General features: G+C 38.7%; 1 protein-coding gene across 45 annotated transcripts in view; it reads right to left on the minus strand.

The window, feature by feature from the left end:
* Positions 1-661: 661 nt before the first annotated feature.
* The window catches only part of LOC105468849 (discs large MAGUK scaffold protein 2), a 2,241,192-nt gene continuing 2,224,901 nt past the window's right edge, over positions 662-16,952 (minus strand). For 25 of the 45 annotated variants that reach the window (XM_071075910.1, XM_024788715.2, XM_071075911.1 and 22 more), the window contains 4 exons: positions 14,786-14,958; positions 12,241-12,350; positions 7,542-7,633; positions 5,297-5,435 (listed from right to left, as the gene is read on the minus strand). In XM_071075910.1, the coding sequence (XP_070932011.1) occupies positions 5,329-5,435; positions 7,542-7,633; positions 12,241-12,350; positions 14,786-14,958 (482 nt within the window). In that variant the 3' untranslated portion in view covers positions 5,297-5,328. Of the gene's footprint in view, positions 5,436-7,497; positions 7,634-12,240; positions 12,351-14,785; positions 14,959-16,952 lie in introns of those variants that run through there. The other 20 variants (XM_024788717.2, XM_011719263.2, XM_011719258.3 and 17 more) reach the window with 2 other exon arrangements.

Here is a 16,952-nt window from a genome sequence, read left to right on the forward strand (position 1 = left end):
GCATGTATTTAACCTGAAGTGAACAATTTAGAACATTATCTGGCAGATCCAGATTCCCAAACCTGACATTTTCGATACAGTCAAATCTTTGGAGCAACAATGTGTATAAGACAATGATACCTCCTCCCCAGTTTATGCCTTTCTTTGCATAATGTTTCAGATAAGAAAAAAATTATTTTTCTGTATTCTTAATATCTTCTGGAATTCCACAGTTTGACACTGGGAAATTGATTTTTCTCCTTACATAGCTGTGAGCATCCTTAAAAATCTATCTTTTAATACATTGTTCACTTTTGGAAAAATCCTGATTAAAAGCAGGCAAGATGGTAACCAAATATTTAAGACTATGCAAAAACAGCACTTTCACTTCCTCTCAGCAGTGCCAGTACTACTCAGGACATACCCATCCTCATTGCATTTTAGCTCTGGAATCAGAGACAAAATTGATAAAAATAGACATGAATAATTCTATTCCTTATGAAATAAGACAAATTATGCTTTGGGAGAAAATCATTTGCTATAAAGTATAAAATGTTTTAATGTTTATATCTCATAAGAAAACCATGACACGTTTATAAACACTCTATCAGGCATTTTTACAATGGGGCCACCCACCGCTGACAACTAGAAACGCAATAAATATGCACAGACACACTGAGTATGAAATATACATCTTGATTTTATAATCGTGTGTGCTTTATTTTTTACACAAATGGAATGGAAGTGTTGAATATTTACACTTAACAGGAGTGTAAGCTGTGCAGTGTCTCTGTAAACTCCAGCCCAGGCAAGGAGTATTCCCACCTCCCTCCCATCCTGCACTACAGCTCGATGGAGAAACATCCTGTCAGAGAGAAGCACAAAACTGTCATATTGAAAGGATCTAACGGGTACAGCCTGGTGCACTCAGAAGTTAAGAAACACTTAGGAAACACAAACTCAAAAAGGAGAGAAGAAAAGTCTGCCATCCCATTGGGAGTCAACCTTGTCACTTGGTTGTCTGTCCTCATGAGTTGCTAGGGAGATACTGTACTCTTTAGATGATCTTTGTCTAAATTGTCCGCCTGCCTTAGCTTTGTCCTCAGCTGTTACAAGAAACTGCACAGCTGTACAAGAAATGATTTCCAAAGCACAGGTTTCAGTGAGGAAGGATATTTACAGACTTGAGTGTGTGTGTGTGTTTCCAACCACAGTCATTCATACTCAATGTAACATGTGTGTACATGGTATACATACCATATATACCATACATACACAGAAGTAAAATGTATATCACAGAATTCTGTAGGGAGTCCCCTGGCAAGTCAGCTGTCACAGGAGGTACTCCACATGCTTCAAGGGAATTGATCTTTTTCCCCCTAGGAGTGACAAATTAATGTGATCAACTTAGGAATTAGCCTGAGTCCTTGACTTAAATATATTTGTAGGAATTTAGGCAGGACCAAGACAGGAAAGAAGAGATTTCATTTCACCAGCAAGTCCATTCAGTCTCACCAGAGCAATCACCAGCTGAAAAGCAGAAGGGGCTTCACATGAAAATGGGAAAAAGAAAGCTTATGAATGGGAAAAAAATGTCTCTCTCCAAACCAAGGTGATGGCATGGCTTCAATGAGGAGGAAGAGGTTTGCTGTCAGAATAATTGGGGCCAGAGTCTGCCTTTATTGAAAGGAAGTGTCCTCAGAGCCATGCGGTAGTGCTGGGAGTGGGCTCGCTTAGGAGCAGCGTTCAGGCAGAGGCACTCAGGCGCCGGCAGGGCCCACAGCACATGCATCATCGCTGCCAGGGCAACGGTGCAGGCTGGATCCGGGAGGCGGGCTGGAGCAGGCTCCAGGTCAGGGCCTCACGCTCAGCTTTGCTTTCTGGGCTGAGTAGGTGAAACGGCGACCTAAAGTATTTGTGTCATTAGTCCAGTGCACGGACTTGCTGTCTGAATCAGCCATGAGCCCTTTAGAGGACAGAAAAATCAATACAGGGATGTGCGGGAGAAGATGATCAGAGATGCGAGGAGAGGAGAAAGGACAGAAGAGGAATAAGAAGGGCAAAGGAACAGAGACTGAAGGAGAGGTGGACAAAAAGAGAAAAGGAATAGAGAAGGATTATAGGAGAAAGTCAACAACTCAGAGATGGTGGGAAGGAAGAATAGGAAAAGGAGAGGAACAAAAAAAAAACAAAAGAGAGAGAGAGAGAGATGGAATTAGTCAGAAATAGAAGAAGGAGGAGAGCAAGGAAAAGAATGAGGAAAAAAACCAGAGTCTCGAGCCAGAGGTTGGAGAGTTCTTTCCTGGCTCGGAGTCCTGAAGGGCTGGCAGTAGGATCTAAGACAGCGCACAGAGGCACCCGAGTGCGGCTTTGTGAAGACAGGCTCTTTAAGCAGACAGAGCCAACCCAAGAATTTGGGGCTGGGAGAAAAGGCCTGCAAATAAACGGCCAAGAAATCCCGCAAAAGGCCTGCAAATAAATGGCCAACAATTCTGTGGGAGGAGAGCAAAAAATGAATGCCTCTGCACTTAGCTGACAAATGGAATTTTGATTTTGGTAAAGCTGAGAGCCCCGTGGTGCTACACATTGTACCAGAGCATGAAAAATAGCACCAGTTACACGATCTGGCACTTTTCTGAAAGGGCCCAGCATGTGTGAAGGTGACATTGCACCCCCAGCAAGCCTTCAGGTTGGAGAGAGCTCTGGACAAAGTTTGCAGTGTTAGCACCAGTCTGGCCCCAGGCTCCGAGTGCATTTGCACCAGATGTAATCTGGGTAACTTTCATGCCATTTCCATACAAGTCATCAGATTTGCTGCAAAATACACCAGTTCATTGGAGCCATAGAGACATCAACATTGGGAAGTGCAAGACAACACAACAAATGGAGGTGTAAATTCTATAGGAAAAGACCCTCTCACCAATTTGCTTGGTGATTCTTCAAGCAAATATATATGTATCTATATAATTATATAAATCTACATAAAAAATCAGTGCAAATGCCAATTCTAATCTGAAAGCATCTACACTAGGAAAATAAATAGTTATATTACTACAAAACCAAGGGTTGGTGGTTCAATTTGATTGTACTCAGCCACAGCAATACTAGTAAATGAAAGCACATCACACGACCCGCAAAAACATCTACTCATTAATGACAGTCTTTTAAATAAATGGTTGCATGCTCAGTTGAGAAACCAAAGAAGTTATCATGGTGGCCTAAAAATAGAGCTGGGATCAGGAATGGCATTCTGGTGGCAGAAAACTTCTGGGAGCAATATTGATGAAAGTAGGCCTTGACCTGAAACTGGCGAATTGCAGACATGGACATATCTTTAACATTTTGAGCAATCTAAGGAAGTCTCTGGAAATTTAACTTTCATGAGAGGGAAAATGCATTGCTAGCCCTTCCATTGGCAAAGGAAGCCTCAAGACTATGGGAAGATGCATAATTTTGCATTTCTGTGTTTGTTTTGCTGACTGCAGCCAGGCAGACAATGATGTTTAGTGTAAGATGAACAATGCCTGTTTTTGGAAAGAGACTCTCATTCTAAGCTCTGATGTTCTTACTGTGAAGAAGCCCCATCACACTGATGGCTCTATCTCTTGCTCTCCTACCCAGCCTACATGCTGGTTTGCTGCACAGTGTGGCAGAATCCCTGCCAGGTCTGGATGTACCCCAGAAATAAGGCGATGGGGCTTAGTCTGGGCATGCACAGAACCCAGAGTAGAGTGGTTATTATCACTGAAAAGTCTCTCTCTAAACACCATGGGCAAAAGCAATGCTGATGTTGCCATCCACTCTAAAGTGGGAAACTAACTTTTCTAGTTCAGTTTATAGGCTTTGGGAGGTTTCTTTTTTTAAATCATCATTATTATAATTGTTAAAAAATAAACTTGGTCCAGGTGCAGCTCCAAGAAAGGCAGTTCAATTGGTTGAGCTCAAAGTCATTAATTGTCTTTCCTTGTGACTCTATCTCTTTGCCCTGTACATAGAAACAAAAAAGTCTGCACCCCTCACCCCCAACCAGACACTTCTCTCTCTTCCTCAAAGAAATAGTGCATCTAGGAACAGATCTCCCGTTGGCTCTAATACCATCTCTGGATGTTACAAAACTGTCAGTTACTCTGTAAAACAAAAAAGTACTAATCCTAATTACTCATTGTTGGCCAAAATGCTAAATGGTCCTTTAAGAATTGTATGTTAGTAACTAGGAACAAAGTTATTCAACTATTTGCATGGCAGGCTCAGGTTATTTAACTAGAGAAAAGCAAAAACTTCCCTTTAGATCATTTGCATAAGTTTGTCTCTGAAAAGCCATCAGCATAAAAAAAAATGCATTAACCAAATGTTTTCCAAAAATATCCATAAGGGCAACTCATTAAGGGATGTGCTCCATGAGAGTGTATCACTAATGTGGAAGGGAGGTGAGTGAGGAAGAAGTCTTTGTCAGACTTGAAAGGAACTCAGATGCTCTTAATGGATCATTGGCAACAAAAGGGAGAGTGCAACTTTCAGTTCTTGAATTTGATCATCTGCTGATGTTGCATACATTTAGTCTTTCAATATTAGTCTTTACAAAATATTTCACAAAACTTTTTTAACCTATAGAAATTTGTTTCTATACATTTAATATATTTTTATTGTATAAATTATTCTCATCTTTAGTGCCTTCTTTCAGTCTATAAATGGCAAAATAGGCAATCAACAATCATAAAGCTAATTCCAGGTGGAATCCCCTCCTGTCAGTGAGGTTAGTCCTCCATACACTTGCAAATTTTACGAAATGCTTGTCTTTGCAGATGCCAGTCAAAAAACTACACACTTATCCTTCCCTGATAGTATGTCGTCTCCAAAGGGACTCCTTTCTTTTTTCCTTCTTTCTTTCATTTGCTTGTTAAGAAATCAAAAGATGTGCATAGTTATAAAATTCGAAGTGTACCAATTACAGATGTGGGTAATGGGAAGGTTGGTGAGGTTCGAGTGCTGGCAATTTTTCTTTAAAGCAAAAGACACAGAGAGCTCTGCAGCTAAATCAGCTCTGGACATCAGCTGGGGTGAGGAGGCTCTCATCTCTTGGGCAGAAAGCCCGTCAGAGGTTCATCCCTACACCTGGCACTTTGAGCAAACCAAAGCCTTCCTTCATACTGCAATGTCTTTTCTGTCCCACCCTTTGGCCCCTCTGTTTCCTTCATGGCTTCATACAGTTTGTGTTGTACATTCATAAGAATTCACATTGACTGCAAAAACATAAATGCAACAAAAACATAAAAGCCTCCAAGTAGTATGTTATATATATTTTGTTCTTCTAAATGCTCTTCTGTCGTTGTCAGAGGCGCAGTAGCTAATTTATAACTTTTCCTTTGAGGGAATCCAGATGAAAGGCCCAGATTGCTCTTCAATAACAAGCTTGCATTGGTTATATATATCTTCTAAAGTATCTCCTTGGACAATAGCTATAACAAAAGCAAACATCCAGAATTAGAAATCATTTCCCGGATGGTGAAGAACAATCATCACTCACACATTGGAGGCTCAAATCAGTAGCAGACAACTCATCAGGAAGCTTCATATCATTTTTCATTAGTAAGAAAAAGCAGAGAATTCACATTAGCAAAGTTACATTCATGATTTTTAAAAATGCTTTCAATGGATATCCTGGATCAGTAACAAATGCATCACAGTCTTTGCACTTTCTGCATGTCTGTCTGTAGTCCTGGACAATGAATCACTCATCTATTTAACCAATATTTTATGGGTGCCTACTCTGAGCCAGGCACTAAGCTAGGCATTGATCAATTTTCAGACTGAGAGCCCCCTATTTAGAAAAGAAAACTGGCCTTACAGTGTCTATATTTACTTACTTTGGCAGCAGCAGAAATTCAGATATTGTAGACACCGAGGAAATAATAAAGATTTTAGAAGGAAGTTTAGTTAACCTCCCAACCTTCAAGCCCTTAATAGGAAAACCCAATCATTTCCGAAATCTCTGGTAAATTGAGATTTTACCATACAGGGCTATTCATATCGAGAATACCGTCAGTCCACTATTTATAAGGAACATAAATAGAAAGAAATATAAACAAACTGATCAGTTGTGTATTTCCTAAAACACTAAGTCACTTGGAGTAGATTTTAGTACATTTTGTTGTCTCATTTGAACAAAACTATCTTGTAGAAAGATTTCCAAAACACATCAATATTATTCATGACACTATGTCTTAAAAATAAATTACTACTGAAAGATGATTTAGACATTTAAAAACAATCCTCAGAATATATTAATTATTGTATTGTATACCAAATATAAACCACTGTCAAAATGTACACTGTTTTGATTGTTTTTCCTACCTGGATGTTCTTTTAGGATGAAACATAGCTCATATCTTGGTTATTGACAGAAAGATTACTTAATATTACCTGATTCAAGATATTTACAAACTGCTAAGACATTGACACTTTCTATATTCTGAATGAGGTAAAAAATAAAACATCTAACTTCACATATGGTAATCCAGGAAGAAAGTTCTTGGGTTTTATTTATTTATTTATTTTTTATTTTTTGAAATAGAATTTCACTCTTGTCGTCCAGGCTGGAGTGCAGTAGCACAATCTCGGCTCACTGCAACCTCTGCCTCCCAGGTTCAAGCAATTCTCCTGCCTCAGCCTCCCTAGTAGCTGGGATTACAGGTACCCGCCACCACACCGAGCCAGTTTTTTTATTTTTAGTAGAAATGGGGTTTCACTACATTGGCCAGGCTGGTCTCGAACTCCTGACCTCAGGCGATCCACCTGCCTCTGCCTCCCAAAGTGCTGGGATTACAGGAGGGAGCCACTGTGCCCAGCTCGAAAGTTCTTGTTTTTAAAACACTGGGAACCAGGTGTAAGGCAAATTTCACAAAGTCTGATTACTCAGTGTTCTATGAAAGCATATAGGAATAGAGAACTCAGAACTCAGGCCATCCAGGAGAATAAAAACCTCTATTCCCCTAACTTCATGTTTCCAAGGAAACATTTAAAAAGAAAATAAAAACCGTTTTTGGTTGAGACATGACACAGTGAACTAAAACATGAGGAAGAGTTTCAAGCATCTTGTTCACGTGCTGCTGATCGGTGATGGGGACACTGACGACAGCTCATGGAGCAGGGAACGGAGGCCTCCAGGTTTCTCAAGAGTAACTGCTTTGGACACTGACCATTTTGAGCCCTAAAATTTTGTTTTTCAAGTTTTCTGATGATATCGGGGACATAGTTTAATGAGGTAGCAATGCCTAAAATCCTTTTCATGGTAGGAGACAGCTCAGGGGCATCCGCTGCCCATGGTTTTGGGTAGGGCTGGTGGGAACGTGGGAGCTGGCTGCAGCTGAACTCTCAGGAGAACCCAGGGCTTTGCGTCAAAATGGGTGAAGCAGAGGGAGGCTCCTTGTGAATGAAACAGATATTAGGGATTCTCAACAGGAAGGTTTTAGGGCACAAGTACACCAGGCCCAGAGCCCTCTCTATGCCAAATGTCAGACAATTTATTCCCGTTTCTCACACTACCAGGGTAAAAGTGAACTTACCTGTAAAATATTCTCCAAATTCTTGTTCTAGCTTAATTGCTCGATCATAGGTTTTCTTGGCTTGTTCCTCTGTTAGACGCTTATTCATCTCCCTGGGAAAATAAGGATTTGTATTAGAACATAAAGGGAATATTCCAAATCCTAAAAAATTAAAATATATGGCAAAAATAAATCCTGCAGAAAGCATAGTGTAATCTTAGCAACAGCTTTTTAGTCTTCATTCAGGACTCCTCTGCGCTGGAATAATTTCAGCAACAAGGACTCCCGGCCAGAAAGCTCATTCTCTCAAAGGGCAGTCTCTTGCTCCCACATTGGATTAAAGCCAAATATGCCTCCTTATGATTTGCAGTCACTGGTCCCTGTTCTGCAGGGACCTAATATCCACCATGGTAGGCCCTAGGATATTTCAGTAAAGTGTTTAAGTGTGTCTTGAGGCTTCTACTTCTTCAGAATAAACTGTCCTATTGCTTCATCTATCCCCTCATTTGATGTGATTTCTAAATCTGAATTTTCCTGGTCACCCTTTCTTGGAGTTTGTCCTAGTGTATGTCAGACTCTCTGAAATGTGGGAGAGTAGAATGGTAGTTATCAGAGACTGGGAAGGGAAGGCAGGAGGGGAGATGAAGAGAAGCTAGTTAAGGGGTATAAAATGCAGTTAGAGGAATATTTCAAAATAGCTAGAAGAGAAGAACTGTAATGTTCCCAAAACATTTCCAGTGATGGATATTCCAATTACCCTGATTTGATCATTACACATTGTATACAGGTATTAAAATATGACATATACTCCAAACATATGTACAACTATTATATATAAAATTTTTTAAAAGTCTCAAGGATAAATCAAGGTGGGAGAGAAATGAAAAATTCTTGAATTCTCTCTAAAACCTAATCTATTGATTCTTAACTACTGGTAGCTTTATCTTTCCAGGTCTTCCAGGTATTTAAAAAAAGAGTCCAGTCAAATGCAATCTGCTTGGCTGATCAGGATGCATCACAGGTGCACGTAGAATTTCTGAAATCAGTACTGTCTTGCATGCTGCTTAAGAAGCCAGAGATCTGGGTCTGGAACATCTGGCCTTAGTCAATTCCTTTCCAGAGCAAGTAACGGAGGCAAGAAGGGACATGCTTAAGACTGTGTATTTAACAAATAGTAATCTGGGGTAAGAACTCAAGGTTTTGATTTTTTAAACCAATTTTTAGTTAGACTTCCTACTATACAAAGACTGGATATCTTTCAAAAGAGGCTTATTTGGAAAAAAACAAAATATTGATGTTAGACATTAATGTCTAAAATATAAAGAAGTGGGAATTTCCTGAACTCTTGTTGCTAAACTCATCTTGTCCTGAGGGGGAGTATGTATAATTTTTCTTCCAAACAGTCTCAGCCCTACATGCTGTGAATGGATGTTACTTGTGGGTGGAGAAGATGCTGGGCTAAACCAAGGGCTGCCCTTCAGAGAAAGATATTTGCTCCAGATGTCAAGAAATCACATGGGCCAGGTACAATGGCTCACATCTATAATCCCAACACCTTGGGAGGCTGAGGCAGGTGGATCACTTGAGCTCAGGAGTTCAAGAACAGCTTGGACAACATGCTGAAACCCTGTCTCTGCAAAAAATACAAACATTAGCTGGGCATGGTGGCACATGCCTTTAGTCCCAGCTACTTGGGAGACTGAGGAGGGAACATGGCTTGAACCCACGAGGTCATGACTGCAGTGAGCCATGATGGCACCACTATACTCCAGCCTGGGCAATATGGTGAGACCCTGTCTCAAAAAAAGAAATCATGTAGTTCTGGATCTTCTTCAACTTGACTGCCAAAAATTCCATCTTCTCTGAATTACCTTTTTACTGATCATAGCAATAACTTAGTTTAGGTTTTTATCCTCTAACCTGTGAATTTATTTTGTCTCCTTGACTGATCAGTAATTCTTTGAGGGTGAAGACCATGGCTTGTTTGTCAGCATGTGGCATGGAGTCTGACTCAACACTTATTTGTTGAATGAATAAGTGAGTAAATGAATGAATGAATGAACAAATGGGGAGCTAGATAAATAAACATAATTATAAGATAGTTGAAGACAGAAGTAAACACAGAGCATCATGGGAGCAGGAAGGTAAAAGCAGACCAGAAGTGACAGGGTGAAGAGACATTGCCACGTGGGAAGGGAACAGAAGTCAGATGGTGGCACAATATAAAAAGAACATCCCTTTCATACACATCCTTGATTTTATGCTCCTCTGAAAAGTCAGCTATGTATGTGCTAATAAGCTCTGTGATTTGATGTGGATGATGCACTTGAGAAATAATGTGTGTGATGATGTATCAATGCGTAAATGTGACAGCTGCCATGCTTTTGTTCCGGCTGACCTAGCATTCACTCCTCCCTGGGGAATGGGCAATTCATGGCAGCTTTGCTCCTGGAGTAAAAGCCTTGGAAAAGAGTGAACTGTAAAGTAAACATCCAACATTTAATAGTTAGATTGCATTGGTCTGAATGTCACCATCACTGCGCTTAAGACCCATGAATATGGCTGCAGCAAATTATGTCAGATTCACTGTCCTCATTGTGAAATCCAGCCTTTAGTATGTTTAACTTTCCTTGGTGATAAGTGGCTATGACAGTGCCCTAAGGCATAACTAAAATAAGTCATCTCATAGTTGTGGAAGGCAGTAGACCTTCTCCTGTGGAGTGCCAGATGGGACTGTCTCCGAATATCGCACTGGACCAAATGTGCCACTGCTGTCGTTCCCTCAGGCCTCACTCCCCTGGGAAGCCATTTATCCCACTAAGTGTTTACAATATGAAGATTTATTTTTCTATTTCTGAAACAGGCCTTTAAGATGGCTGTTCCCAGGAGGTAAGGACTATTTTTCTTCTCTTATTAATGTTAGCATTACTTATATTTATGAGGCTCTTTACAGATTATAAATCAATTTTACATTATGAAATTTGTACTTGCTTAATTCACTTTGTTCTATGCCCGACACAGTATCCTATATAAGGAAAAATTTAATACATGTTGGGGATGATAATATTAAGAATCATTATTTTATCATTAGTACATATTTTTCCACGTGCCAGCCATGGGAAAAACTCTTTATATTATAATTTAATACCTAAATTCATGGGGCTGAAGGTACTGTCAGTGACCTCCCAATCTTATTTTTTTTATCCTGGTAAGAATCCTTGTCCATTTTTTGTTTATGGGACTATATTCTGCTTTCAAGACACATCTCTGGCAATTTCCCCAGAGCTCAACTACGTATTTAACTTAATTCTCTCAGGCTGCCATTCCAGCTGCTGCAGTTTGCTTGGCTTCTTTGTCTTCAGAGGAGACACAGAACAGTTAGCTAATATCCTCTGAAAGCAATTGCTTTCACCACTGGGATTAAACAATTTCCATTTCTTCAGTCTTTCCATAAACATTGTTTTCCAGTACTCTGTGGTTCACTCCTGAACTCTGTCAAACACTATGGTCTTGAGGCCTAGACGAAGGCAATATTTGATCAAGGCCCTTATGACAGACACATTGGCATTATCTCTTGCACTGTCATGGAAGAGGTGCTGTTTATATGTTCTATAATGATAAAATAGTTTTATTCCTTTAAAATGAAGTAATTTTATATCTTTTATAATAATAATGGGTATTATGTATTGAGTACTTACCGTATGCCAAAGACTATATGAACAGCTTTACTAAACTCCTAACCTTGTCATTTAACCTTTATACTAGCTCTATGAGGTATTTATTAGTGTGCCTCGTTTAGAGGTGAGGAGCTAAATCTTAGAAAGGTCAAACAATTTGCCCAAGGTTACTTAACTGATCAGTGGCAAAGCAAAGAACCAAATCTTGCCTGATCAATTTTCAGGTCCCTGCTGGTAGCCCCTTCTTAGCTTCACCTTTGTGAATGGGAGTTGCCTATACTAACTTTACAGTCAGATCGTGAATGTCTGCCTACTTTGTTTAATGATTTTTGAAAGAAGTTATTTCACAAGTCCTTTGGAGAAAAAAACACAAAAAACAAGAAAAACAAGAAAAAACCCTGAGTGCACAGGTATGAAGCTACTGGCTTAAGTTACATATGTTTTACTGCCATGCCACTAAGAAAACTCTATTAAGAACAATGTTCTACGTGTGTAAAGTTTTAATTAAGGAACATTAGAATTCTATTATGGAATCAAGGAAAATGCCAATGAAAAAAGTCTCAAATGTTGTCTGCTCTCTCTATAAAAAATCTACATATTTAAAAAGATTTACTTATGGACCTGCCTCAGAAGTATGAGACAATTAAAAAATGATTACTTTCTATCATTTGGAAAACAAAAGCAAACCAAAAAACCAAACCAAGCCAAGCTATCCTCAAAACAACAACAACAACAAAACCGCAAAAACTAACAAACAAAACAACCTGTGAAGTAAAACTATAAAAATCAGGAAACATTACTGAAAATGTTTTAAGGAATTACCATTATTGTTAAAATGAGGGGTGTGAAAAAAAGAAATCACTGACATTATGTTTCTAGTGGTTTAAAAAACTTTGATGTATCTTTAAAAAAAGAGAATGCTGAAAAATCAACAATGGCATTTCCCATTTGTAAGAATTCCCAGCAAAGTCCTGTTAGTAATTTGCAGTATAATATGGAACAGGGAGTTAGTTGGATGAAGGCCTCCAATGCCCTCTACTCACATAAGAGGTTCCAGAGACCTGGGTTTTATGAAGATGGCAATGGGATAGAGCTGGGCAACTTGTAACCGCTTGATAGCATTTCCTGATACATCAAGTATACAGTGTTTGCCCTGGTAGAAAGAGAAGAAAAATATGAAGTTAATATAGAAAACATGGCCATAATCCAACAAAAGGAAACTAATGTATGTAGGTTTTAGAGGAAGGTAGGGGATGCTGGATTTCTAAAGTCAGAAAAAGATCACTGCAAAGAGTAAATAAAAATTGATACACAGTAAATTGATATATAGTAAAAATCAATACATAGTAAATTGATATATAGTAAATAAAAATTGATCATTGAGTATTTACAATAACTAATACTAACTAGCCCCTTACAAAGTGTCTGCCACTGGACTAGACATTTTACATGTGTTCTCTCAGGTAAATACCTGATGTAACACACAAAGATGACATGCAGCCATATGTTATGTGACTGAGTCTATTCTTACGAAGTTTAATAACCATCTCTGAAGACAATGGTCAAGAAGAAATCCCCAAATCTCTGAGGTAGGTATTATCAGCTGCATTTTATAGAAGACTCACACTAACTAACTTGCTGAATAATCTAGTGCTAGGAGCATGCAAACCCAAGTCTTGAGCACTAACAGAATTGTTGGTTGGAAAAAATAGACACTTCATTGTCTCACCCTGCCCAACATTCAATGTGGAAGATTGAGAATAGTGTGAATTTTCCCAAGCACTTGTATGTATCCTGTCTGCAATGTGCTCAATCTAGTGGAGGACAGACACAAAAATGGTTAGTTAACTTAAATATATGGTTGGCTGGGCGCAGTGGCTCATGCCTGTAGTCTTAGCACTTTGGGAGGCCGAGGAGGGTGGATCACGTGAGATCAGGAGTTCGAGACCAGCCTGACCAAAATGGTGAAACCCTGTCTCCACTAAAAATACAAAAAATTAGCCAGGCATGGTGGTGGGCACCTGTAATCCCAGCTACTTAGGAGGCTGAGGCAGGAGAATCACTTGAACCCAGGAGGCAGAGGTTACAGTGAGCCGAGACTGCACCACTGCATTCCAGCCTGGGCAATAAGAGTGAAACTCCATCTCAAAAAAACACAAAAACAAAAAACAAACATATATATATAAATAAATTAAATGCTGGTTAAATGCCAAGAGAGAAAGGCTTGCATGAGGTATGTAAATTTCTTATTGGTTAACAAATAAAAATGCTATTACATTATAGCACACCTCATTTAACTTGGCTTCCACCGCAATGAGTGCCCAGAGCAAGGAGCTGCTTTATAAAGCATTTCTGGAAATGCAGATACATTTGCCACATCATATTCTACCTCCTGGAGAGAAATGTCCTCATTACCCTGAGGCTAGAATAACTTTATGCAAGAAGAGAAAAAAAGGTACTTTATGCAGATAGGAACAATCCTAAATCAATAATAAGGGCTAAAATCTCATCTATAATGTTCACATGAAAATGAATACAGTCCAGTGAATACTTGAACTCTTCTTATATGAGAAACCCACTAAGATGGTTCGAGCTGTTATTACTTAGGTAATAGATTTCAAGTTTTCTATCTGTGAAGTGCAGCAGCCATGTAACATGTATAAATGCTGGATGACTATTCACCAGTCAGAACATTTCAAGTTAACAACATGAACAAAGAGGAAAATAGGTGCAATTATCCAGGACAGTTTGACTAGAACCAGTATTTATATAGTTGATAGAACTGAACTTTTAAGAGGGAGGAAAGAAAATAGATGCAACTTCTTAGTGTATTCTTAGATAGACATCAAAATTACTTGTTTAATTCTTTAGCAGTCCACTGAAAAATGTCATGGCAAATCAAATCAATCCAACAAATATCTTCTCCTATGATATTGGTTCTCTGTGTTCACAGGAGATAGGATCCCTCTGTAGGCAGATTGTATAGCCACACCCAGGTGCCTTCCTATCCTACCCTCTCCTGAACATTCTTCTCTTTTCCATGCCTGTGAAGTTACCAGCAAGAAGAGAATTACAGCATCTACACCTCCTCTAAGCTACAACTTCTCTGAGCAACGGGCTGGGCAGCCCTTCTCATCTATCTTCTCTTCCACCATGAGGATGCCAAGTTTTCAGAGAGAGAGAGAAAAAAAAAGTAACTTCCTCTAACAAAAGAATTCAGGAACGCTATCCCCTTGGTTTACAACAAAAGTAGTAAACCTGCCTTAATAAAATCTAGGTTGTTTATTGGGGCCTCAGATAGTGAGTCAAAGACAAAGCGAATCCTCATAAACTTCAAGCTGTTAATTGCCTTTAGGTTTATAGATATCCCCCCAACCCCCTTCCTACTTTTTCCAGTCAGTGAGAACACTTTGTTGAAATTAGAACAAAGATTAATGACATTGCTCTAAGGTGATTCTCTGCTTGGATGTCTTAAATTATTTAATCAAAATTTACAATTGCAATCAAGAAAGAGTAATGACCAAAAAAATGCAGTTTGCAACCTAGAAACCTTCTTCAGGGGAGGTGTAAGAAGATTGGTGAACATACTCTTTCTGCTACAAATCTCACAGACTGCACACTGGTTCCATATAAATTGTCATTGTACTGGCCGGCTTCTATAAACTTGTGCTCTTGAATATCTTTCTCCATTTGTTCTCTGGAAATGACAAAGTGATAGTCTCTGCCATCCACCTCGTAGTCTCGCTTTGGCCTCGTAGTGTCTTTAGAAAACAAAAAATAATAAAATTAAGGTGCATTTATACCATAAACTTGCTTTACACCTATATTCTCCACCACATCCTCAACACTGATATGTAGAAATATGTAGTATGAAGAACTATGACATAGTAACAGGTACTACTCTTACCCTCCCACCATGAGCAACTAAAAAACTGGACAAAATACATGAAATAACTGTTTTCAGGCATCATACAACAGGAAGTACAGGGCTGTAATCTTTGAGAAAAGAGAAACATATGAGAGAGCATTCACCCCACCTCTCTGCCTAGAGGCCATTTCCAAATGGACAGTTTAGACATCACTCACTGCTAGAAGACACCGGAGTTCAGTCAGAACCCATGGAGATCCCAGAAAGGCCACATTTTAAAAGGTTACTCTAGACTTACTCTACACCCATCTTCACAAAGTGAAAACCATATCACAAATGGAAGAAGCTGATGTGTCAGTAAATTATCACCTGCCAGAACAAAAACTTAATATTCTATAAAGGAACATTAAATTAAGACCTCAACATATGTAAAATAAGATACTTGCAGTTAACATAGGACTAAAAATCAGCAAGTCTAACCATTTGACCTACATTTTTCGGTAAGAAAAGAAGGGGAAAGCAACCCAGCAAAATGAATAAAAGCTGTTAAAATATTTGAAATCTTCGACTCACTTGTTTTTCTCCTAGAAATATGTTTATAAAAATGATCAAAACTTCAGATACAGATTTATCCTTAAAGATATTCATTATATTATTTTATAAGTAATAATTATAACACAATTACAATGGTATTTTCATTATAATTCATAATAGTGAAAAATAGGAAAAAACCAAAATGTTCATAAAGAATGATTAGTTGTGATATAGTATGCATTTGAAATAGTTACATAAAATTTTAAATAAGCAGAAAATACTCAATCACAGGGAAAAATGCATGCATATAAAGAAAGAATAGATGGAAATGTACACAAATATTAACAAGGATGTTATCTCTGGGTATTGTGTGGGATTTTGTGTACTTTTAATTTTCTTGTTTAACTTCCTTTTTAGCATTTTCCAAGTTTTGTACAATGAACACATATTGACTATCATAAAATGGTTCTATTAATTTAAAAAAAGAGAAGGAATATACAAGGTGAAAGGAAAAGTGGAAAGAATGCTTAAGTACTTTCTGTTTTCTTTCTCTCAAAAGTGGAAGAGCAAGCTGGAAGCTGCTGTAAATGACCTGGAGTTTCATTTGCTCCTTCCTATCTGAAGACTTTCTCAGGATATGTTCTATGGGAGGATCTCTTCCCAGAGCCCTTGCTGGGAATTGTTTCATGAGATACAGCAATCATCCTAGTCTTTTGGCCATATACTGGACACATACAATTCCTGCTATTCTTATGTATCTCATGCAAAATTTGCAGTACTGGAATGTTAGAGACACTTGAAAGCATAAGTGTTAAAATACATAGAATGGAAGAGAAATATCTGTTGGTATCAGATGTAAGAGCTCCATTATCTAATAAATTAAAATTTCCTGATGGACCTATCTACATACATAGAAGGTCTGCGTACATTTCTGTGTGACAGAGTCAGGGTATAGATGGGATGCATGAGTGGAGAAAGTATGGTAGGGGGTTGGGAGGAGGGAAGGCAGAGCAGTTAGAATCTAATAAGGCTACAATCAGAGGGCCCAGGAAGCCTGATGATTATCTGTAATGAGAAGAAAGTAGTTTAAAGTCTGTAATGGCCTAGAGGTCAAATTGAAGTGCTATATATCTTCTTGTCTTCATCCTCCCTAAACCTGGGACTGTCAACATGGGAAAGCCTGTTGGGTTTTGGGATTGACATACGACCCTAAGTCATCCTGAGAGGATTTTAATATATGGCTTTGTTTCCGATCTCTTCCGTCCTATAAAAAATAATGTTTCAGTGGCATTTCAATCAATCTGTAAAAACATACTGATGCCTATCATAAATCCTATGCTGTTTTAAATGGTT

Source organism: Macaca nemestrina, chromosome 12 (assembly GCF_043159975.1).
Source record: "Macaca nemestrina isolate mMacNem1 chromosome 12, mMacNem.hap1, whole genome shotgun sequence".
Lineage (NCBI taxonomy): Eukaryota > Metazoa > Chordata > Mammalia > Primates > Cercopithecidae > Macaca > Macaca nemestrina.